The sequence below is a fragment of the Capsicum annuum genome, chromosome 3, assembly GCF_002878395.1.
Source record: "Capsicum annuum cultivar UCD-10X-F1 chromosome 3, UCD10Xv1.1, whole genome shotgun sequence".
Taxonomy (NCBI): domain Eukaryota; kingdom Viridiplantae; phylum Streptophyta; class Magnoliopsida; order Solanales; family Solanaceae; genus Capsicum; species Capsicum annuum.
In genome coordinates, this window is record NC_061113.1 from 243,277,849 (window position 1) to 243,303,376 (window position 25,528).

The 25,528-nt window shown below is 36.5% G+C and overlaps 2 protein-coding genes across 3 annotated transcripts; both read left to right on the forward strand.

The window, feature by feature from the left end:
- The first annotated feature begins 309 nt into the window (after nt 1–309).
- Nucleotides 310–13,351, forward strand: LOC107862699 (ribonuclease J). 2 transcript variants are annotated; one of them, XM_016708338.2, is made up of 18 exons: nt 312–664; nt 1,395–1,623; nt 1,925–2,048; nt 2,441–2,497; nt 3,273–3,464; nt 3,590–3,667; nt 4,511–4,693; nt 4,813–4,893; nt 7,104–7,169; nt 7,246–7,338; nt 8,407–8,532; nt 9,191–9,304; nt 10,174–10,269; nt 10,377–10,474; nt 10,551–10,999; nt 11,647–11,732; nt 11,820–12,098; nt 12,519–13,351. In XM_016708338.2, exons 1-18 carry the CDS (start codon nt 541–543, stop codon nt 12,612–12,614), a joined length of 2,571 nt encoding a protein of 856 aa, XP_016563824.2. In that variant the 5' UTR covers nt 312–540; the 3' UTR covers nt 12,615–13,351. The 2 variants fall into 2 exon arrangements, with proteins under 2 accessions (XP_016563823.2, XP_016563824.2); XM_016708337.2 differs by having other exon boundaries at nt 310–664; nt 11,647–12,098.
- A 610-nt stretch (nt 13,352–13,961) lies between these two features.
- On the forward strand, nt 13,962–24,844 carry LOC107862700. The gene is made up of 6 exons (XM_016708339.2): nt 13,962–14,419; nt 17,767–17,812; nt 18,266–18,392; nt 18,500–18,576; nt 24,136–24,233; nt 24,499–24,844. The coding sequence occupies exons 1-6, from the start codon at nt 14,303–14,305 to the stop codon at nt 24,535–24,537; spliced, it is 504 nt and encodes a 167-aa protein (XP_016563825.2). The 5' UTR covers nt 13,962–14,302; the 3' UTR covers nt 24,538–24,844.
- Nucleotides 24,845–25,528: the final 684 nt, after the last annotated feature.

Here is a 25,528-nt window from a genome sequence, read left to right on the forward strand (position 1 = left end):
ATGTAACTATACTAGCCACATAAACTTCACAGTAGACGATTAATTGTAAATAATTACTTTTTTTAATTTTATAATTGTGACGTTGCACGCTTCAACTAATTTCACAAAGATATGTGTCATCTACTATCAACAACAGGTATCGAATAACTCAAATTTGAACCTTCTTCATAGTTCTCAAGCAATTTCATTGATCACTAAAGTCATATCCTTTTTATAGTGAATTAAGTATTATTTACGCAATAAAAAGTCACGTGCCTTCCATCATCCCTTTAATCGAAGCGAATGCAAATATCAGTGTCTGTATCAGAGGCCAAACCGATAGAAAGATATTTTACGGTCAGTTCTAATCTTTGAGCAAACAAAATCCTGTTGCCCCTTTATCTCTTTAACTCTCCATTTCCCGCTCCTTAAACCCTGAGCCATTTACAGAGCAATAAGCTCTCGAATTCCTTCACAGATTTCTCTACCTATATGCAGCTCGTTCCTACAATAACAATACAGAGATACACTTAACCAGTGGCGCAGTATTATTCAATCCACATGGCCGCCGCTTTCAGCAGCGCTATTTCACTATGTCCCTACAAACTATGCCATCGCCTAAACCCTAGAAACCGTTATATTTCTTGCTGTACTCCCTCCTCCTCCTCCTCCTCTTCTTCTATAGGTACGTCACATTACTACTTTGCCTTCCTTCTTTTGTTTTTGATAAAGCTTTTTAGTAATAAGTATAAGGTAACTCTGTCCGCTAAGTGTAGGACCAATGGGAAGAAGCCACCGAATATTTTGTCTATGGTTGAATTTGAACCCGAGACCTCATGGTCCTATGATGAGAGTGAAGTCATGCAATTAGAATTTTTGGAGTATTAGAAAGAAGGTGAAAACACAAAGTCACCAGTGAATAGAACTGCAAAGGAAATGGAGTAATCACAATTTAAATGGTTAACTTATTTTAGTGGATAAATTGCTGCCTCATAAATAATAAAGATTAATATATTGGTTTCGATTACTGGTTGCAGTTTGGCTTATTCTCTGTAATATTATCCTTGATTTTCACAGTATGACCTCAAGTCCTTTTCAGCTATAGTTGGATTCGTTGTTAAAGTCAGTCTTTTGTATCCTGATTATGCATACGCTTACGAACACATTTTGTACCTTTTCTTGTATTACCTTGAGTAAATTGTATGCTTACGTGTATGTAAGAGTCACACATACACACACTATGATTAGTATTGGTTAAATGGTTCATTTTTCTTAACTTCATGTAAAATGATTTAGCTTGGAGATGTTCCTTGCTTCTTAGTTCTTACACCCCCTTGCTTTCCTGAAGCTTCTTTGGGAAGAACTTCATTGATTTTTTTTCTTCTATTTATTGCTGAAAGTTAGTGTTGTTTCAGGTGTACATGGATCAAAAGGTCCTCGTAAAAGACCCGGTAAAATGGAGGGTGCTGGAAGAAGCATCGACGATTCTGTACAGAGAAGGATGGAGCAATTCTATGAAGGGCCTGATGGCCCACCTTTACGTGTTCTTCCTATTGGCGGTCTGGGAGAAATTGGGATGAATTGCATGCTTGTTGGAAATTATGATCGTTATATCCTTATTGATGCCGGAATTATGTTCCCTGGGTACGTGTTCCACAGTGGTCATTCGTGCAACTCTTCAACAATCTATTAAAATGTTGATGTGTAGAAAATTTTACAGAATCTCCCTTTAGTGAATCTTCTTTGATTACTCTTTCTGTTCATTTCCTACTGAAAGATCCTCTAAACTTTTATCTATAAGTTAAAATTTCCGAGGGGAAATGATAACCTATTCAAAAAATTTCTTCCTTAGATGGTACTAGCTGTGTTCGGCTTTGAATCTGGTTACTTGTCCGTATTTCTTTTTCATGGACTGACTTGGGATCATATTGGACACCTTCTCCAGCTATGACGAGCCTGGTGTTCAGAAGATTATTCCTGACACAACATTCATTAAGAAATGGAGCCACAAAATAGAAGCAGTTGTTATAACCCATGGACATGAAGACCACATTGGTGCTCTCCCATGGGTAAAGTTTCTATCCTACTCTATTCATATTATCACGTGTACTGATGAAAATATATTTGCATATTCGGCTCAGGGACATTGTACTCACACACTGGATCTAAGTTAAAGAACCATACTTCTAACAGTTTTTAAGAAACTAGTGTATGTCATACAGAACTTATCTTTCTGTCTAGATTTCGTGTTTCTAAGGTCCTTTATTTGATTGGTTTGGTAAGAATTTTCTCATCTTTTCTATTCCATGCCTCTATGGGTTGTCTCCCCTTTGTTGGTGTTAGCCTTTTCTGATGCATGGAGTATATTTCTTGGTGTTCCAGTCCTTCTTGTTTAATTTCCAAATATGCTTGTATGTATTTTACACAGTTTATGTTGCCTTGACATCTGTTATCCTAACAGGTAATTCCTGCTCTGGATTCTCATACACCGATTTTTGCATCGTCGTTTACAATGGAGGTTTGTAAAAGATCCTATGACTCTTTTGACTGCTTTTGATTATATAGTAATCCTGTGTTCACAAGGATTTGTTGTATTTTGAAGCCTAAATCCGTAAAACCTAAATCTGCCTTCTATCTCAAAGAAGAAAAGGAAAATCTCAAATCAAAGTGGAATTTTTTTCCTTGACAAATAGTAAGCATAGGGAATATGCTTTTCCTTGAGATCCAGTAACAGAACAAAGTTTTGTGTCTTCTCTCTCCTACCAAGCAAAGGCAAATCTGAAATTACTTGTTTTTTCGTCTCTTCAGTCTTGCATTCATCTGTCTTTCACTTTTATCCTCATTAAATAGAAAAGGGAAACTTCCTTCTCATCTATTCTGTTTGTAATCCTTGTTCTCTCCCCCTCTACCTTGGCTCTGTTTCTTCTTTCTTCTGCCTTCTGATCTCCTTTTGGAATTTCCGTTTTGTTCTTTTCCTTTTTCTTCTTTTCCTTTTCTCCTTTCTGTAAATGTTTGGATGACATTCTTATTGTTGTTATTAGTGAACAAGGTCCAGTGGTCCATTTCAAAAAATGAACTAGGTCAACTGGTTGGTATACTATCTCAAGGCTGCAAGGATAATTTGATTTTGTTGGAGTATGATCCAAAACCAACATAGGACATAAATTGAGACACCAAGACCTACTGTTGCATACGTATTTATTAGAGCATCATTCTCTTTTTTCCGTAAACATTTCAACAGTGCTAGATATCAATTTCTGCTGAACTAAGTATCTCTATTGTTTTGTAATCAGCTAATTAAGAAGCGACTGAAGGAGTTTGGGATATTTGTTCCATCTAGGCTTAAGGTATTTAAAACAAGAAGGAAATTTACGGCTGGGCCCTTTGAGGTAGAACCGATAACGGTTACCCATTCTATTCCAGATTGTAGTGGAATAGTGTTACGTTGTGCTGATGGTACGATCCTCCATACAGGTGACTGGAAGGTATTACATTGTTTTCCTCTTATAAGTCATACTTTTTTTTTTTTTTTTTAAGATATGTGATCTGTATCTTAGCCTATGAGTATTATTTTTTGATTGGTAGCATTATGAATATTCTGTATTTACAGATAGATGAGTCACCACTTGATGGGAAGGTTTTTGACCGTGAGGCCCTGGAGGAACTCTCAAAAGAAGGTGTTACTTTGGTACGGATAGTATCTTATTGTGGAGTTTACTTTTTTCAATTAGGCGTATGTATTACATTTGGAATGCAGTTCAACCTGCTGAAATAATGTATGAAGTGATACATATTGAAGGGCTTGAAGAGTGTATGGTCTGCAAATGAATTACTATTTACTTTCTCAAGTAGTAAGCTGTAACTGCTATTTTGTTAGATGAAATTTAGATCCTTAGATACATCTTCTGTGAACTCTTTGATTTTCCTGTTAATATTCAGCTGTATGCCATGCGTGTTATTTTTGGACGATTTTAGGTTCTTTTATTGAGTGACCCCACAGTTTGGTAATTGTAACTTTTCTAATAGTATTTCTTATGTAGAAACAAATGTGTTTTTTTATTCTATATTTTAGTATATATATTTGAACATGTGATGCGCATTGCGCTCCATGTTCTCTTGATGGTATTAGTTCTTTGCCCCATAACTGAAAATTATCTCATCACTTGCCTCAAATGTAGTGTTACTTTCACCCCTTGTTAAATTCTTGAGCTGCAATCTTCTCTGTTGTTTTCATGCATCATTTGTTATGTCTTTTTTAACTATGATAATGTTTGAGTGTGTAAAATCTCTTGTTCTCAAGTTTGCATACATGCACGTGTCTTTTGCGTATAATGTTGATCTTTTTTCCCAGGGACAGGAGCGAATGTCCAATTTATCTTAATCCTATATCCCCATTTTCTTTATGTGCGTATACTTCTATTTATTTTTTCACCATTCTATAAAGTTAAACGTACAATAAAACATGGAGGATATGTTGTTCATTGAAGCAAACCTAAAAGAAATTATTGATGGGTATTTTTTTTTTTTTCAGATGATGAGTGATTCAACAAATGTCCTTTCGCCTGGAAGGACACTCAGTGAAACTGTAGTTGCAGATTCGTTGCTGAGGCACATTTCAGCTGCCAAAGGAAGGGTCATCACTACTCAGTTTGCATCAAATATTCATCGTCTTGGCAGTGTGAAAGCTGCGGCTGACTTGACTGGAAGAAAACTGGTATAGTCTCTCATCCCTGTTATTTGAATCTTTTCCCACACGTTCTCGTGATCTTTTAGTGTCATTTAGACTATCTTTTTTGTTTTTCAGATTCAGATTATAACATGATTGTTTAATAGGTATTTGTTGGCATGTCCCTGAGGACGTATCTTGACGCTGCATGGAAAGATGGGAAGGCACCAATCGACCCATCAACTCTGGTAATGGCCTAAATTGTCAAGGCCTCTTTTGACTGGAGGACATACCTTATCTGTTCGCAAAGACCTGATATACAAATTGACATGCACTATTATACAAGACTGTTAAGCTTACAAGTCTCGATTTACATATTTTTCTATGCCATAGTTGTAAGTTTTAATCATGATATAAAATATAAATGGTAGAGTGCCGTGTAAGATCGTTACAAGATAGGGTGAGGACCAAAAAAATAGTCTTTATTCAATTGTATTGAGACGAGATATTCAGAACTTTACCTAATATTTCTTATGAGCGAAATTAACTTGTGTATCCACCATCACCCCAGATTTATATTCATTGACATCATATGCGAAGGACACTCTCATCATCTGAAAACCTTTAGAGTAGTTTTAATCCAGGGGTCACCCCCTCAATGGCGTGGCTTAGTAGATTGTATGAGGTTTTGTGATTACATTAGAGGTATCAAATGAACGGGTTGGTCTGAATTTCGGTGGCTCAAAATAGGCTGAGTTAATAAATTAGCGGGTTATTGGCCTGTCCAAAAGTGATTTGGACTAAGGGCCTGTTTGGATTGGCTTATTTTAAGTGTTTTAAGCCAAAATGATTTGTAAGCACTTTTGAAGTGTTCGGGTAAAATAAGAGTGCTTTTAATTACTTATTTTTAAGCTAAAAAGACAAAATAAGCCAAAAGTCATGAGTTAGAATTCCTAACTTATGGCTTTTGGCTAATAAGTCAAAAGCTACAAGCGCATCCAAACACCCACTAAAATAGATTGGGCTAAAATGGGCTAAAAAGTGGGTCCTAACCCAACCCGCCAATTCTTACTACGATTTAATTTCCTTGATTCTTGTATAATTTTTAAGTACCTAATAAAATTTCCTTTTTTGATATTGTGGTTATATGTAACATATCAAACAAAAAGAGACAAGGTTTCTCATGGCTCAATTAGGATTTAGGACTACATATCGACTGATTTTTTTTTTTTTTGATGAAGTAATTGATTCATTGTTGGCATCCAGAAGATGCAAACTAGCTACGAAAGGAGTGAACAAAAATATGCTAGATCTGATGTATAATCATACTACCAGTGAGCTAACAAAATTCAGAAAGCTATCGGGGGAATCCTTTGGGGATTAAAAAACCCAATCAAACAAATACATGAGACATCTAGCTTTGAGCTTGGGCTGACAAGTTGAGAGTCCATCAGAACATCTGCCATTCCTTTTATTCCAGTTAGTCCTGAAAATGGCAGCAGGTATCATCTTCCAAATCTTCTTGATGATGCTGTCAACTTTCCAAAGGCTCCAGCTTTCAAAAACTTCCCTTGATAATGTTTGGCGTTACCCACTTAAGACCAAAAAGAGTGAGAAACATGTTCTGTAAATCTACTGCCACAAGGCACTGCAAAAACAGGTGGCTATGTGATTCTGCTGCTCTTTGATACATATTGCATCTGTTCACAATCTGAATCTTCTTTCTGGCTAAGTTGTCTTGGGCTAAACAGGCTTCATAGATTGTAGTTCAGTTGAAGCATATCACTTTTGCTGGAAGTTTGGCCCTCCAGATTAACTTCCAAGTCCAATTGTCAGTAATAACATTTTGGTCCACAATTTATAGATGGACTGAATTGGCTGAGCCAATAAATTGGTGGCTCATTAACATGTTGGGCGGGTCATGTTTTTATGGGCAAATTTGCCACCCCTAGATTACGCCAGATTTTTATTACAATAAATTAAGAGTACACAAAAATGACCAGAACATAGTATTTGATTCAGGATAGACCAGCATGACTTTTTAGCCACGTACCAAAAGTTCCTGACGGGAAAAAAGAACATGTTGTTGAGGTTTTTTTTTTTTTTTGGGGGGGGGGGGGGGGGGGGGGGGCTAGGAAGGGGAGGTGGAGTTTCCTGTCTTTCCTTGTCGTGCGACTTCATTAAAATTTGTCTTCTCCTTGGATCTGCTATCCAGATCAAATGTCTTGCTCAATTAGAATATGAGGATAGGGGGCGGAAAACACCTTGAGCATTTATTGAGTGAGGATTATCACTTAAATTTTTGTATATATCATTGTTTAATCTGTGTAGTGCAACTAGTGATATACGGAAGGGATATTTTCAATTGGTACAGTGCCTATTTTCGTAAACTTCCTTATAGATTTTCTCTTCTTATTCTAATTTCTCCCTCACTCATAAGTACACACATCTAATTCAGTTAAAGGGGGAAGATATTGATGCTTATGCCCCAAAAGATTTGCTGATTGTGACAACAGGTTCTCAAGTAAGTATTGTTGATGTGTCGTCCAGCTTTGCAAGCTTCACTTACAGAATATGTAACCTAGTCTCTGTTGTGTCAGGCAGAACCTCGTGCTGCGTTGAATCTTGCGTCATATGGAAGTAGTCATTCACTCAAATTAAACAAAGAAGATCTAGTTTTATATTCAGCCAAGGTATTGTATTGTAGAACTCAAAGCAAGGTGAATTTTTCTTTCATGACAAATTCTCCTCAGGAGTCCTATTTTCCACAGATGTATCTGATCAATTAAGATCATCCATGTCTTTGACTTTGGCGTATTACCTTTAATCTTTTAATGCCCTAGTTCTGGCTCCATTGAGAGAATATTTGACACATGCATGCGCACCTGAAGAGAAGAATCTTATTCTCGCTCTTCTACCAACATTTTTATTTCCTTTCAGCCAATGTAATGATAGTCGATGAGTTTTAGTTTTGTGTTTGTAGCTTCTCTCTAGATAGCTCTTCTTGTGCTTTGTCGTCACCATTTTATGCTTGCTGTCCCACCCCATGATCAACCTTGTTTATGTTTAAAGAGTTTATATGCTGTTTTTAAAAGAGCTTATTTGCTCTACAACATCTCTGCCGTATGATAGGAGGTGGTTTTGTTGATTTGTAGCTTTGCAAAGAGCATCTACTCTAAATGATGTGAACTATAAATTTCCCGCTTTGTGAGTTGAATAGAATCATGCTGCTGAGTCTCCTTCCAACACCAAACAAAAATAGTAAAAGTGAAATAAACGTAAGGAAGAGATTCAAAATAAGGTCCTATTGGGGTTAAATTTCTACAGTAGGAGGATTGACAGCAAATGTCGTCTTTATTTATATCCTTGCGGTGCTTCCTTGGCTTGTGTGATGAACTAGTTAGCAACAACAACAACATACCCAGTGTAATCCCATAAGTGGGGTCTGGGGAGAGGTAGGTTGTACGCAAACCTTACATCTTTGAATAATCAATATTTGGTAGCTTTGAATATCTTTTTTCTTTTAATTTCTCTTCCTATTCATATGATAATGCTTAGGAACATATCTTGTTGAATATTTTATTTGGATCAGGTAAAGTAAAAGGAACATATCTTCTTGATCTTTTTAATACTTTTTGGCTCTTTTGAAACTATTTATGAGAAAGATTCCTTGAGGTGTTCTTTGGAAGTCTTAAGTTTGCAATAAGATAATTGATAATGTTGTTTGGTTGCCATAATCAGCTGCACGATTTTTTTTATAGGTGATTCCTGGTAATGATACCCGGGTGATGCAAATGTTGAACCGTATATCAGATATAGGATCAACTATAGTGATGGGAAAGAATGAGCTGCTGCATACGTCCGGCCATGCTCATCGGGAAGAGCTGGTAAAATCATCTTTTAAGTGAACAGCTTACTGCATTACGATGACTGTTATGATAATAGTTCATTGAGTGTTGACCTCTCGAGTCCCATTTAGTCATGACTTTATCTTGAGTTATTCCTTTGCTGGTAGAAGTTGTACGTGTTAGATATTTGTTGACAGACTCTCATTCACTAACTTAACAACAATCTGAGTATCGTTCTTGCTTCCACGTAATAGAAGCAAAATAAAAAGTTGGTTGTAAGATCACGTGCATTATTTTCGTCATATTGTGAAAAGAAAATGAAGAAGGTTCATGTTGTGACAAGAAAAGGGAAATTTTTGATGGACGGTAAGAATCACACTGCTGTCACTTTTTCTAAGTTGACTTAAATTTGTAAGTTCCAAACGGTTGGCCCGTGGATGAAAGACATTGAAGAGAGAAGGAGAAGGGCGGGGGAATATGATTTTCGTTTTTATGCATCTTTTTGCTTTAGAAAAACAAAGAAAGGGAGAAGATATCATATCAAATTTCAAAAATTCCAGTTTCTCAGATTATATCCCAGAGCATGACACAGTTCTGGTTATGTTTATATGTTTTACCCTTTTTTTTGCCTCTTTTTTACAACCTCGTGGTCAATGTTCTAAGATGCAATACTGATGATGGATTTCCCGTTCTTAAGGAAGAAGTTCTAAGGATCGTGAAGCCACAACATTTTCTTCCAGTCCATGGCGAGCTCTTATTCCTTAAAGAGCATGAATTATTGGGGAAATCAACTGGAATTCAGCATACAGCTGTAAGTAGTATGGTTTTATATCAATGTTTGATTGATAATGCTTATTGCTTCAAGTATCTTCAAATTGTATAGACACGTAGGCATTGGATTTAAGGTGTGTTGGGGGCATATCTTCTTGAGACAATAACGGAAAGAATTTACCAATAATGCTATTCTACTATTCTTGTTGATTTAGGAAACTGAATCATGATGGAAGCATGTCTATCTGGTCACATTTAGATATTTCACTGGTTTAGGCTCAGAATCTGGCAGATTGTCCCAATTTGCTTCCTTGGTGAATTGAAGGCCAACCTCATGGTTAGAGATTGATGACCCTTTCCACTAGACTATTCCTCCTTGTCAGATAACAGATTCTTACCAAAGCTAGATATAGTGTTTGAGGAAAGTTTGTCCAATATCCAATATGTTGCATGCCGTTCTTTTTTCAAGGTTTAGCTGAGAGCTGTTCCAACTTCCAACAGCTCTAATTTATGCTCTGCTTCATTAGCTTTTTTGTGACCAGTGGTCCTAATGTCTAAAGATTCTAATTATAGGATTCAACTATTTCAACTGATTTTCTATCCACCTGAATTGTATCTAAGCTGACCAACCAAAGAGTGCTTTTATTATGCATGTTTCAGTTTCCAGCTTCTCCCTATGGGATGCAAGAAGTACAATCCTATTTATTTGGATGATTTTTCAAAAATACATGAATATATATACTTGAAGAATGCTTAAGGGGATGAGACGACTTCAAGCATTGGGAATTCTGTAGTTAGAGAATGATTCAGTTGAATCACTTGCATTATAAGCATTATTGTCAAGCCTTCTTGGTTCTTCATCGATGCTGATTTAAAGTGACCCCTGTTATTGTAACTGTGTGCAAATAGGTAATCAAGAATGGAGAGATGCTTGGAATTTCCCATTTGAGGAACAGAAAAGTTCTATCCAATGGTTTCACTTCCCTAGGGAAGGAGAAGTTGCAGGTTTCTTACTCTCTCATTGTGTAAACAAATACTGTAGTCTTTCATCTTACCTTCTAGTTTAGGCTGGTTTATGCAGACATGATATTGATCAAGTAATTTTCTTGAAGTTGATGTATAGTGATGGCGACAAAGCATTTGGTACAGCTGCTGAACTTTGTATTGATGAGAGACTAAGAATTTCTTCCGATGGTATTATAGTGGTCAGGTAATTTTCTCGAGCTTGTGATGCATCACATATTTTCCACCTTGTGATATTGATTTCTGTAAGATATCTGTAACAGTATGGAAATATTACGTCCTCAATCCACGGATGGTATGACAGAGAAAGCTTTGAAAGGAAAAATAAGAATCACCACGCGCTGCTTGTGGCTTGACAAAGGGAAACTTCTGGATGGGCTCCATAAAGCTGCACATGCTGCACTTTCAAGTTGTCCATTGAGTTCCCCATTGTCCCACATGGAAAGAACTGTGTCTGAAGTTCTTAGGAAATTGGTTAGGAAATACAGTAGTAAAAGACCCGAGGTTATTGCCATTGCGTTTGAAAATCCTGCGGGAGTCCTGGCTGATGAAATCTATGGAAAACTTTCTGGAAAATCACATGTAGGTTTTGGAATTTCAGCACCGAGAAATGTGTTGGATAAAGATCAGAAAAGAAGACAGGAAAGTGGGGCATGTGCAGAAGAAGGCAATGGCCATGTCCATCCAATTGATGCAGCTGAGCAAGTGAAAGGTTTTGTTCCTTTCATGCTTCATTGCAATAAAATAATTCAGTAAATTCTTTCCAATGCATTCTGTGGTTTTCTAATCTAATAAGATGCTAGGAAAAGTACTCACCTTCGGGTTGGTCTGCTTGTGATCTTAATATAGTTGCTTTTGACATTCACAAAACCAACAAGCCTAGGGTGTAGGGTGGTGGGGTTGTCCATTCATGTTAGTATACAGGAGTTTTGAGTAGAACTGGAGCATCACTTGAACTGAATCTATATTTTAGGGGTCACATATGGACATATGCTACTGCAGTTTCGGATTTAGCTAACTATAATTTGTTGTGTTATAATTTTGGTTAATATTTATCGTGTGCATGACAAGTGCTGACAGGTTGCTCCAATATTTAGAAGCCCAAAGACGATGGGATTCTCACATGTTTTCTATGTCTAAATTGAATGTCATTGCTGGCTTAAAGTATGCTTGTGCATCATGCTTGGCTTATAAAATATCTTTTATTTTTCTTTCTGGAGTAGACAAGTTCATTAGTCGGTGGATAGACATTACATTGGAAATTGCTTGTTGATTTTCGTCTTCTGATATGACTAGATCTTAAGCATCCAATGCATGCTTAAATTTTGTTGTCAATTCTTCCCTAACTTCTACGAGCAGGTGATGATATGGACATTGAGAGACTTACACGCGATGGAGCAACTACTTCAAGCTCAAACTCACCGGATGAATATTCTACCACTGAGGTATTATTTGATGATTCTTCAGTGTCTTTTGTATCATCATCACTACTCGGTCAGTTAAAAGAAGGTGAATTTGGCACTTCAACACAGGGGGGATCAGAATTGTCCAGAAAAGAGAGCATTCAAATTGATTCTGGCTCTCCACAAACTATGGTGAAAACTTCCAAGCCTTCGAAGAGAAACAAATGGAAACATGATGAGATACAGAAATTGATTGCATTGCGTGGGGAACTCCACAGCAAGTTCCAAGTTGTTCGTAGACGAATGGCACTATGGGAAGAGATATCTTCTAGTTTTCTATCTATTGGAGTTGAGCGAAGCCCTGCACAATGTAAATCTCTCTGGGCTTCTCTGGTTCAGAAGTATGAGGTAGAGTGTTTCTGATTCTTGTTTCCTCCTTGAGCGCATGTACATTTTCTTGGTTGTGCTGATTAGCATGCTCAAACTTTATTGGAAGAAACAATATTCCACAATAGAACCATAAACATGCATTTGGGCCATCCTTTTCAGTTTTTTTTTTTAAGAATATCACATTATTTCTCTCTTGAGGACAATGAAATGAAAATAGGGATGGTACCCTTTTGTTATGGTGTGTTGTGGCTTCTCAAGGGGAAAAGGATGAGAAATAAGATTTATCCGTTTCTTGAATTGTAGATACACAGATAATGCTAAAACAAAAAAAAAACACATGAAATATTTTGTATATTTCATTTTAGTTGAAGATTCACCCTTTCACCGGCATTCTGTTTGGAAGGCTACTTTTAATAACTATATGGCATTCTGTAACAGGAAAACAAGAGGGACAAGAAAAGCCAGGAAAAATGGCCTTACTTTGAGGAGCTGAATAGAATCTTGTCTGGTTTGGAGGCAACGGCCCAAAAATGATTGCATGTAAACTTGTGGCTAGTTTTTGTCGAGCAATTCTTCATTGACGGGATATGGAATTTCTGATATTGAGATTTATCCAAAAATACTAACCCGGCCTTAAAATAAAAGAATCCGGATGAAGACTTCATCATTTGTACTGGCACCTCTCGATAAGCTGTTGCGCAAACTCTACAGATGAAGCCAAAGGCAGGGAAGGGATTTGATTTATCAGGACTTAAAATAGTCCTTATAAAGCTGGGGAAGGAACAGTAAATTTTGCAATTTTTGTTAGTGATTTTACAGGTGGGAAGATTCGTCATGCTGGTGATATTTATCAAGTGGATACAGTTGATGGTAAGAATTGGCAATACGATTGATTTGGGTTACTTGTAGAGTGGTAGACACTATTGATTATGCATTGTATGTTGTACCTACTATAGCACTGATTGCCTTGATGATGGGAAGTAGGAACATTGCTTCATCAAGGAAATGGTAAAAGAGGATAATTTATAGAAATACTCCTCCAAATTACCTTAATTGTTTCTTGGTACTGTAAAATGTTAATCTTCCTCGTAAGGCTTCCTTTCATCAGATGGTTATAGTTTTGGGCTAAAAGAACAGCTCCATCAATCATCACTCATATTTCTTGGATTCTTCAAATCATGACATTGTTTATTTTGTACAATGTATGAAACTTGTAACAAGTTGTTACTGTAATATTTAGATTACATGATACTTATCATGCTTGATAGGCAGAGTTTCTTGTTATTGCAGGTCAATTTAATCTTATATTGCAGGACATTTACACTCTGTTATTTATGTTTCTCATCTCGAGAAGATCTATGCGTGCTCCCTAGATAGACTGTCCTCAAGAAAAAATGTTTTTGTAAAAGTAGTAGTTTATAGAAAGATTTACATTGGTTCCCTTTATTAAAAAAGAGTCACCTGTAAAAGTAGTACTTTATAGAAAGATTTACATTGGTTCCCTTATTAAAAAATAGTTACCATCAGATGAATAAAATCTTTAATATTCTTGAGATATTAAAGTTTAAAATAAGTAATGAATTAACATGCATAGCATTTCTAAGGCCATATTTTAAACTGAAGTTCTTACTCCTTAGACATTAAACTAGTTGGTTTCTTACTTTCCATCTTATAATAATATTATCAAGAAACAACACTGCTTGCGTAGAAGTGATATTCGCAATAACTTATAACTTTAGCAAGTGCGGTTATACAAAATTGGAGCCAAAAAAACGAAAAAGCGCAATTTAGAAAAGATACTATCTTGACGAATTATTTGGTTTAAGTTATTAGCTAAAACACGTATATTTATAACAAAATCTTTGATGCAACTTTTTCCATATAAAAGATAGAGTAAATTATTCAAGTTAAAAGTCTCGATAATTTCACAATTATAATCTTAGAATATTTCAATTTTATATCAAACAGCCCCTTAAATTTATATAATTGTGTAAAATCATTTAGTTAAACTTTTAAGAAGAAAATCTCTTAAATCCCTCACAATTGCTTTTACAATTTTTTGTTTTTTAAAACTAACGAAATTACAATAATAATAATAATCTAATTAACCAAATCCTATTTTACCGCCCCCGAGGAAACAGTATATAATAAGGCGGAAAATGAAATGAATTTAGTCCTTCAACGTTGAATCAATTTTGCAGTTAGTTTGTGTGTTGAAAGTAATGGAAGATACCTCCTCATCATCATCCAACAATGTTACAGTTTCCGGGGCGGCAAAATATCTAACGGGGCTTCCTTCTCGGGGCCTCTTCTCCTCCACCATCCTCTCCTCTAATCCCGTAAATTTCTTCTTTCTCTTTCCCATAAACCCTAATTTTTTTACTGATTCCTTATATGTGTAACTAATGCTTCTTAATAATAGTAGTATAATAGTATAATTTAGATATAACTGTTTTATTTTTTTTTTTAATGTTTTGAGTAGATATAACTGTTGTATAATTGACGCTCAAGGGCGTGACCTAGTGGTCAATGAAATAGGTTCGAGAACTTTAAGATCTCCCATTTAAATCCCAGCAGAGAAAAAACGTAGAAACAACAGCAATACCCAGTGTATTCCCATATAGTGGGGGGTATGGGGAGTGTAAAATGTACGCAGTCCATACCACTACCTCATATGAGGTAGAGATTGAGAGGCTGTTTCCGATAGGTCCCGGCTCAAGACATATAACAGTATAACAAATAAAAAATATAAAAGCACACAACAAAGATGGAAATAAGACACCCACAAGATATTACTGTAAACTATCTATCCAAAACCATAGACATCACCGAAACACCATAAACAAGAAACTCCAGGCGCAAATATAAACAAAGCAGTCTTCCCTACTATAATGGCCGAACTCCTACCCACTAACCCTATACCTTAATTTGAATCCTCCACACTTTCTTATCAAGGGTCACATCCTCTGTAAGCTGTAACTACTCCATATCATGCCTAATCATCTCCCCTCAATATTTCTTTGGCCTACCTCTACACAGCCTAAAACCGGTGTAGTCGCAGAATGTTATGATCCTACTGCAAGGTATGGGACTTTGAGTCCCACATCGGTTAAATGGGGAGCTAATGTGGGGCTTATATAGCATTGGGCTCTCCCACTTTAATGGCTAGCTTTTGGGGTGTGGTTCTCCTAAGGTTGTATCAAAAAACCAAGGTGTAGGGAGGGTAGAGTGTATGCACACCTTAAGGTAGAGGGGCTGTTTTGGGAAGATCCTCCGCCTGTGGCAAAACCAAAAATTTCATTAAGGGGCGTTCAAGATTTTGTATATATATATGTATGAAAAATAGGTTTTGACCTATATACTTAGTATAATTCTTCATATACATAATATAATTTTTTGAGAAGGGTGTTTGATTGGCGACCCTAAACTCTATGTGAGTACGCCATTGCCCTCGCCCTCGGCTTGAGTGATGAATATCGAAGCAACTAAACACATATAGAAGTGAAGAGGATAAAGAAACTAATAGGGAAAAGATAATATAGTATTTAAAAGAGGAGCAATAACCATAACCAGCCAATGGCTAAGTGAAATACACTAAATAACAAGTAACAAAGTTTCTAAGACAGGCAACTATGAGACAAAAGTAGTAGGTGATTTTTAATCATCTGTTCTAATCTTGGTGGACAGAGTTACTTTCGTTTCCCGTAGAATTAGTCGAGGTGTGAGAAAGTTGGTCCAGACACCACAATTATCGAAAAAAGAACTGTTGTATAGTTGTCCCAAACTTATCTTTTCTCTTCTTTGTCGGGATAAATTCTAGAGAACAAGTGTAGGCTTTATATTGGACATAGAGTTCAGGAAGCTCAAAGGCGGATACTCTTATAGCACTTGGGTTCATTTGAATCAGTACTTTCGAAGTGGAGTGTAAATATGTGTGAGAATTTATTGAGATTAGAATAATAGTAGGCCTTAACTTGTGTTTTAGAAATATAACAGATTCAATGCTAAGAATTTTAAAAATTGAATCCGTAGAGAACAACCAAAGATTGAAGGTGGCGGAAATGAGAATGTTGCGTTGGATGTGTGGACTTATTAGAGGGGATAGAGTTAGGAATGAGACGATCCGAGAGAAGGTGGGAGTGGCTTTGGTGGAGGATAAGCTGCGAGAAGGAAGGTTGAGATGGTTTGGGCATGTGATGAGGAGGGGCACGGATGTCCCGGTTCGGAGGTGTGAGAGACTAGCTTTGGATGGCTTTAGGAGGAGTAGAGGTAGGCCGAAGAAGTACTGGAGGGAGGTGATTAGACATGACATGGAACAGCTGCAGCTTACTGAGGACATAATCCTAGACAGGAAGGTGTGGAGGTCGCGAATTAGGGTAGAAGGTTAGGGTGAGTGTGTAGATTGTGGCAAGGTGATAGGAGATCGATTGGGTAGCCGGGCTGTAATCCTAGGCCTGTGTCCTTGAGTAGGGGCCTTTAGCCAGGTGAGTTTGGGTGGGGTGGGTGAGTGTTTGTTACTAGGACTGTGTCCTTGAGGAGGAACCTCTGGTTTATGAATGTAGGTTTCTACTAGGTGGTGTCCTAGTGCTTATTTTTTATTTCGAATTGCTCGTACTTCTTTTTTTTGTACTTCTCTGATAATTATCTCTATTATGTCTTGTTTATGTATGCCATCTTTTCCTGTTACATGTTTCTTTACGAGCTTGGTGTACTATTCTCCGTCTTGAGTCGGGGGTCTTATCGGAAACAGCCTCTCTACTTCTTCGGATGTAGTGGTATGGACTGCGTACATCTTACCCTCCCCAGACCTCACTTTGTGGGAATACACTGGGCCTGTTGTTGTTGTTGTTGTTGTTGAATCTTAGAGAACAAGATAGTAGAAAGAGTTTAAAATTGTGTTCATTCAATTTCTCCAACTCTGTTTGGACCTGTACAAAGCATACTAGTATATAGATATAAGAAGCTCAAATTAACAACTGCACAGGGCTTGGTCTTCATTATCCTTATTGTGGAATTCTAGAGATTTTCCATGTTAATGGAACTCCTTGTATGTGATCCTATAATCAACATGGTGATATAAGCACAGCTTTATAAACGCAGCTCTGCATGCAGTAGTATGTTTACCTGAAAAAGGGTTACATTTAGATTGAGAAAGCGCTATGGCCCTTCTCGCCTTTTGGTTGAGATACTATTAAACCCCAGCCTAGACAGTAATAAGGTTTTACAGCCAAAAGGAAAAAAAATGACTATTAGGTGATGTTAAACGCTGCATGAATAGTGTAGGATCAGATATGTCTTCAAAAGATAAATAAATAGGTAGTACCTCTTATATGCATTCAACGGCCTCCTTGCACCTTTTAGAGTAACAATCAGCTTCTTATCTTCGCTTTAAGATTATAGTATCAGATATGTCTTCGAAAGAGAAATAAATAGGTGGTACCTCTTATATGCGTTCAACAGCCTCCTTGCACCTTTTTGAGTAACAATCAGCTTCTTATCTTCGCTTTAAGATTATATTATCCATGTGGCCTTATCCTCTTATGTGTTTACTTACCATCATGTCTGCTGAGTAGCATTAGCTGGAAAAGAATTTGGTTATCAAAAGCGAAGTGATGCTATCAGGAAATATTTACTAATGCTTCTTTCATTTTCTTTTGGTCTCCACTAATTTAGAAACTTCATGCAGGGTGGAATGCGAGTATATGTCTGCGAACACGAAACTTCACCTCCGGGTCTGTCTCTGTATATTTATGCCTTCTAAATTATTTAAAGAGCTGCAATTCTATATTACTGAATTAGCTGCACAATCCTGTTTTATGGTGAAAATTGATTAGGCCTCTAGTTCACCTGTTATTCTTGTTCTTTGAATTGTTTTTACTTGCAGATGGCTTTTTTTTATTGCTTAATTTTTGGTTTCTTCAACTTTACGTATGCACTTTTGTTCCAAATCATGTAAAACATTGATGTCCTGTCATTGTGTCTCATTTGGTACATGGTTATATCTTAGAAATATCTCTTGTATCTTGAGTCTTGATGCAATTCGAATGCCACTTTTTTTTTCTTTCTCACCTTTTCAGATTTTTAAAATTTTATTCATTTCCTCATTTACCATTTTCTTCAAGGCTATCTTGATTTCTTCATCAATCTGGATTGCTAGTTATGTTTACAAAATGTTGTATATGCAGAGGACCAGCTTATTAAGACAAACCAGCAAAACATACTGATTAGGTCTCTCATGCTTAAGAAGCAAAGAGGTGACTATAATTCAAAAGACGGGAAGGGAATTTCCTCAAATGACAATGGTAGAAAAAGGTAATTGTCCATGTTTTCTTTGTTCAGTATTATTGCTATCCTTTACTAGCTATTGTACCACTGTCCAGTTAACATATTTGTATCTCCTGCCACCACCTAATTTTCAGAGCTGCTGAAAAAGCATTGGATGGTAGGGTATCAACCAAGAAGGCTACCACCAGTAAACAAGTTGCCTCTACGCAAGGTGGGCCCTTTATTAATCGTCACTTATGGTCTTTGTAGGTGGTGCAATCAAAAGTATTTTTTAGAAGTGGTCTTTCATCGTAAAGATACTTGAATTATTGTCTTCATGAAAAATACTTGAATTATTGTGGGTGTTCATGCATCCTATTGCTAAATTGAAAAGGAATAAAGCAGGTGAGTATCCCTCAGCTCTTTACTACTTCATCTGTTTTAATTGTCCAATTTGACTCTTAAAATCTAGCGCAAAACTTTTATTGCATAGTTTGAATACCAGCTCTAATACTTTTGGGTCCACAAAAAGAGAACACAGTATTGTTTGCAAAAAGACAGCTCCTTCCCTTCCATTTGATGATATACCATTTGATTGGGTACGGAGAAATTTTAGATTTTATGTGATTATTATACATTAGTAGGAGTTGGTAGAAGAATATATTGGAAACATCACATCAAGTTTTAAATTTAAATAGTCAATTTAAATTCTAGAAGTTCTTACAGATGTAATAACTTTATTAGTTATATTGTCTTGGATCCTAAAATGGGAAGTCTCATATAGGTTGGGATAATAGCGGTAGTATTTAAATGATTAATGAGTCGTGGATTTTTCATTTGACCACCTCAGTTCGTCTTAAAAGTTAATCTCGATATTATAAGGCAGAATCATAAATTATATCTTAACTTAAAATATTATTTGCAGAACACGAAGGGAAGACTAGGTTGGCAATTGAAGCAAAAATAGGTGGGAAGTTGGGTGCTAGTATATTTTACAAAGTTAATCACAGACGCAAAGTGGGAAGGCTAGGCTTGCGGGAGGGGGGGGGGGGGGATATAATTTACCGTGGATTATGAGTGGAGAGGAGATTCGAGTTAATTATATAGTCAAACATCTCTAAATTATATAGTCAAACCTCTCTATAGTGACAGCATTTTCCCGAAGATTTCATGGCTGCTCTAGAGAGGTGTTGTATATGTATACTGACATCGGACATTCAAATCTCAGTTAGCTGTTATAAACAAAAATATGCAAAATTAGAAAGAGTGAATATTAAAAAAAAACAAGCATTAATAGTTTTTTCCTCGTGCAATTATGAAATAGCTGATGTGCACCATTTATATAATTTTTTTCTTTAAATTATATATTCGTACTTGAAATTTACTATGTGCATGACATTACCATAAATATTTTGGTATGTTTTGTACATAATATTTTTTTACAAAATTTTAGAACATAATATTTGAGTATTCGGATATAGAGAGGTAATTTTACAAAGTGTATACCGTTATAATAAACTCCATTGCCGTTATAGGTAGAATGTTGTTATAGAGAAGTAAAATATAGCATGGAAAATTGGTTCCAGAGAAAATCTGACCGTAATAACGAGATGGAGTTACCTATACTACATCATGAGATGCTACACAATGCACAAAGTAAAACTCGACTTTTTGAGACTATCTTTTTTGGTTAAAAGAAGAGTGATGGGTTCAAAGAGCTTGTGTGGTTCCTAGGCTCGTTGTTTCATTGTAGTCTTTTATGCTCAAGTACATTGTTGTAAGGTGTAGGCTCCTCCTATTTTACTTTTACTTTACTTTTACTACTTTTGACACATCGTATGTTGCATATTAAATGCGACCTATGGATTATTAGATTGTGGACAGCTCCACCTCTTATAGAGGGGAACTTTTGGTGGACTCCAATTCTCGTGCAGCGGAGATTGTTATATTCATTGAGTCACTGGGCCTATCTCAATTAACTAGCTTAATTGTTGGCATAGATGTTCCGTAGACATTAGCAGTTCTTTCGAGTCGTATTTATGATTATTCACATCACATTTATGGATTATACTTTATTACTTTGATGAATATTCCATTTAAAATGAAATATGGTTGATTTAATGATTTATTTATGCATAGTTTTCAATAATAAATAATTGAGATTTTCCAAAACCTTCCGCATTCGTGATTTAGGTGCATAAGTAGGGATTATTACATGGGTTGGTTTGATTGGGTCGGGTAGAACCTAGCAGCAAGCGTCATATACTCTACTTGTTTAGGTTGTCTCATCGTAGTGTTGCACGAATCAACTTAGTCATGCTAGTAATGTAGCACAAATAGTACCCTCTCATAAGGGTATTCTGTCGTAATTCCAAACTATAAGGTGTAGGTCTTTCGCCTACACTGACATGTGTAGTTTCATAGCATCATACAAAACATGTTTGAAGCTAATCTCGGTGAACTCAAGTAACTCCCAAAAACACTTACATTTGTCAACCTTGGCCTTCATAGCCAATCCAACCATTTGAGGAAAAATCAAATAGAAATGCTTTCACAATTCATAGTAAAGAAATTAAACAAATGAAGATTATCCTTTAAAGATTCAACAAGTGCTATTTCATCGTGTAAAGGTTTTAGAAAAACGTTATACTTCATATTTTATAAATATCTGAAACTGTATAAAATCAATCAACAATATGAATTTTGGGGGAAAAATCAAGAGATAGTAAGTTTCAACATACCTCTAATCGCTTCCTAAATCTTACCTCGAAAGATCCGAAGATTCATAATCTACATATACACAACAATAACATACCCAGTATATTCCCACCAGGTGGGGTTGGGGAGGGTAAGTGTACGTAGTTCCTACCACTACCTTAGATGTGAGATAGAGAGGCTGTTTCCGATAGACCCCCGGCTCAAAATAAAACAATCTAGATAAGGAATATTAAAAGAACAAGATACAATAGAAATTAACATATCAAATAATACCATAAACAAGATACTCTAAGTAACACAACAAAAGATACAACATCCTAAACTCAGACTAACCTTCTACCCTAATCCGCCTCCTCCACAACTTCCTATTCAGGGTCATGTCCTCGATAAGCCGGAGTTGCTCCATGTCATGTCTAATCACCTCCCTCCAATATTTCTTCAGTCTATCTCTACCTCGCTTGAATCCTTCCCTAGCAAACCTCTCACACCTCCGCACTGGGGCATCCGTGCTCCTCCTCATTACATGACCGAACCATCTCAACGTCGCTTCCCTCATCTTGGCTTCCACCGAAGCCACTCCCACCTTATCTCGAATAACCTCATTTCTAATCCTATCTTTCCTAGTACATCCACCGAAGCATTCTCATCTCCGCCACCTTCATCTTCTAGAATAAGCCAACACTCCGCCCCATACAGCAATGCCGGTCTAACCACCACTCTGTAGAACTTGCCTTTATGTTTGGGAGGTACCTTCTTGTCACGCTCTAATAAAAATCTATAATCCATCGCAACAATATCAACTAAGTCAACTATGTGTAGCACTTAAATCCAACTTCACGCCCCATACAACAATGCCGGTCTAACCACCACTCTGTAGAACTTGCCTTTATGTTTGGGAGGTACCTTCTTGTCACGCTCTAATAAAAATCTATAATGCATCGCAACAATATCAACTAAGTCAATTATGTGTAGCACTTAAATCCAACTTCACAACAACAAAAAACCAGTATACTTCCACAAGTGGGGAAATCCAACTTCACTAATTGAGCAAAAATCTTTATTTTCCAATTCGAAAGTCAAATCCTTGAGTTTTGACTTCGATTCGTCCGTTACACGTATTATGGAACCTAATTGCTCCCTTAGAAACTCAAAACGATATTGTTCAAGCAAACCCACCACTATTCATCTCCTTTACCAACAAACTTGTCATTTCAAGACTAGCCTTTTGGCGTTCCATGAGTTGGTGGTTAAATTGAAATCTTTAGTCAAACCATAGTCTACGCTCTCCATGGAACATAATATACAAATTGGAGTGAAAGGATTACCTCTTTGGCAAAACCCTAGAATTTTCAAGACTTGGATTCTGGAGTTTTTCTTCAATGCTCTATAATTTCCATAATGTTGAGTAGTTAAGGAATGCATTTAGTGCACCCAATCTACTAAGCAGTGCAATTAATACTCGCCTCAAAGCAGCATCTATGGGGTAGGAGCTTCCCCTTCTCTCCAACTCCCAATAACTTGTTCCAAACAAATAATCTCTCTCCTTAAATGCCCTATAAAAGGCTGCTTCAGTTGGATCAGCTCTAGGGCTGGGACGGCACTCCACCCAATGCTTATCAAAAGCGAAAAGCTCTAATGTTCTTTGGGGCTTTAAGTTCAAATAAAGCGTGTTCTTTAACCAAAAAAAAAGCGCTAAGGGAGAAAAAATACTAATATATATTGTCTAGTCAAGAGTGATATTTATAACTTATAAGCATGGATAGCAATTATATGAACAAAGAAATTGAAAAAGATTACGATAAAGTGAAATATCATTGTTTAGTGTCACCTCTTCAAAAAAGGCTCATTGGTAAGTGATAATATGCCCTAGAACCTTGGTGACGACACTGAAAAGCACATTAAGCGTGGCAAAGTACTCAACACGTTTTGAGCCTCGCTTCAGGGCTTAATAGCACCTTTGACAACAGTGGCTCCACCATCGTGTACGACCTGTCCAGCTTGCAAAATGATGCTAAGTTTGTTGTTAACTTCTGGAATTTACTGCCAGTAGTGGTTATTTTGGTACCAAAGCTTGCTTCTTAAATCGTCTCTTATCATTAAGAGTTACTTTAATTCCTTAAGTTCCTTTATAATTTCGACATCTATTCCATTGTCCAGCTAATTTTTTTCCTTTTCAAAAAAAAAAAAAAATCACCCCTTTAAGCCACTGCCAATATGGCCTTGGTTCTCAAATTTCCTTTTTTTCATTTTGATCTCTTTTGCCAACTAATCATTGGTAAAATGACTATACCAGCTAATCATTGCTTAATAATTATTTCAAGCTATACCAATATTAATTATAAGTGTTTTGTGACTTTGTTATACTCGACTGGGTCCCGCCTAACTCGGAATTAATTAAATTGCATCCTTAAACTTGAAATTTGTCCGAATTTATTATAAAAATTCACAGGGCTTCACAACTACTTTAGGAATTTTCTGAAATCTTGATAGGACTGATTGTAAAATCTTAACATTCACTGCCAATTTATGTTGGATGAGAAGGTAAAGATCATACTCCTATCGTTTACTACCAATGATAAGTCGTGTGGATTACTGGCAAGCATCAAGTACATTTATAACTGTATGTAATGGGATAAATGGTGAAAAATGGCTCCTTCCAGAAAATGTGTCTCTGGAACATTAAGCGACTTGAAATAAGGCGATTGACATGCTGTAGCGACTTGAAATAAGGCGATTGACATGCCGTAGCTCTAAGTTATCTAAATATCCCTTTGGGGACATTGAATCTCATGTTACCCGAACCTTTGGGAATATGGAAGCCACTTACAATGAGGTCTATTGATTTGATTTACCATGTGATGCCTGAAAAGTAAATGCAAATGTACTAGTAGTAGTATATTCTCAGTTAGACACCATCATGTTTTTCCAGGTCAGATGTACATTGGTAGAACTTCATTGTAAATATTTCCTACTCTATCTTTGTCCAAATTTGGTGGTTTGAAGTCTTCATTGAAACAATATTTTGCAGAATAAATTCATGGGCATGCATTAACTTTTGCCTCAACTCCTGCAGAAACTTCGAAAACTCGTACGCCTGACATACACAATATGACTGTTGAGAGGTTACGGGCTCTGTTAAAGGAGAAAGGTCTTTCACTGAGAGGAAGGAAGGCAAGTATTTGCATAACCTTTTTTTTTAATTATAGGTTTTGAACTTTTGATTGTGCTTCACTGTTGTACTTTTACTCCGTAACTTGTCCTCTTTAAGGACATTATACACTTTTTAAGTAGTACTCGTAATGATGTGTTCAACTTGTTTGCAATTGAGGCGTGGTTGATTTTGTGCTTGTATGATGAGAGTGTCGAATATTTGGCCTATTTGTTAACATGTGATTCTCTTTCACTACACGTTCTCACTATGCAATTCTGTTGGCAGGATGAACTAATTGCACGGTTAAGGGGAACACATGACTAAGCATATTCCAAGAGTTTGAGGCGGCTGATTCCAAAATCCTTTTTGTACACCAAGCAGGCTCGGCGAAGTAGGCTTTTGCTTCTCTATTGTTCATGCTTTACAACTAGTTAAAAGAGTCAGCTTATGGCCTTACAACTCTTGTGTGTTTCTGTGTTCTTGTTGTATGCTGTAGCATTTTGTTAAACTGCGATGGCACACTACACTTGTGCCTTAATAGTTGATACAATGTACTTCTAATTATGCGAAATAGTGCATGTCGATGTCTTGCTACCATCTGCAAATTCGCAATGAAACTGCTCTTTCAAAATCTTTTCTTGTTAGCTTTTGAATCTAATTTTATCTGGGGATTGCAACTTTTTTATATTACCTACGAGAAGCAAGCTATAGTGATTTGGCTTCAGTGTGTTCGCTGGACTTTCTCATGTTTGTTGTCTCCGATACTATGACGTCTTCGATTTACTAATTAACAATGCATTTTAAGTTTTGATTTGCTCAAGCATGAATGATACTCAAACTTAATTCCTATTTGATTAGCTAGCCTAATAATAATTCATTGCTCTTCGTATGGAATAAAGTTATCTTGAATTTAATATTGAAATTATCTCATTCCACATATCAAACGACGACAAAGTGAATTACGATAAATGTGGGGCGTAATGTGACCAAAAATTCAGCAAAAGATGACAATAACGCCCGCTTGCTGCCGCTGTAGCCACCTTTTAAGCAGTAATTTACTTTCATTGGTTTAAATTGTGTGTCCTGATTTTTTTCTTTTACATGTCCAAACAAATACCTAGAAGAGCTTTGAACTCTTTTACACTTCATTGATATTTTGGATAGAGAAAATGCTCTGTTAACCCCACTTATAATCTTTAGTCGAAATTTTAACTACACACTCAACTTTTTAATGTGACCCTATTACCCCCTGAATTTATTTTTATCGAATTTATTACTCTCAGTTGCTGACGTGTCACTGGACATGACTACACGC

Coding starts and splice junctions, on each gene's coding strand:
- LOC107862699 (XM_016708337.2), top strand. CDS start 541: ATGGCCGCCGCTTTCAGCAGCGCTATTTCACTATGTCCCTACAAACTA. Junction 10,270..10,376: donor TAGGGAAGGAGAAGTTGCAG/GTTTCTTACTCT, acceptor ATTTTCTTGAAG/TTGATGTATAGTGATGGCGA. Junction 10,475..10,550: donor GATGGTATTATAGTGGTCAG/GTAATTTTCTCG, acceptor TATCTGTAACAG/TATGGAAATATTACGTCCTC.
- LOC107862700 (XM_016708339.2), top strand. CDS start 14,303: ATGGAAGATACCTCCTCATCATCATCCAACAATGTTACAGTTTCCGGG. Junction 14,420..17,766: donor CCATCCTCTCCTCTAATCCC/GTAAATTTCTTC, acceptor AACTTCATGCAG/GGTGGAATGCGAGTATATGT. Junction 24,234..24,498: donor TTTCACTGAGAGGAAGGAAG/GCAAGTATTTGC, acceptor TTCTGTTGGCAG/GATGAACTAATTGCACGGTT.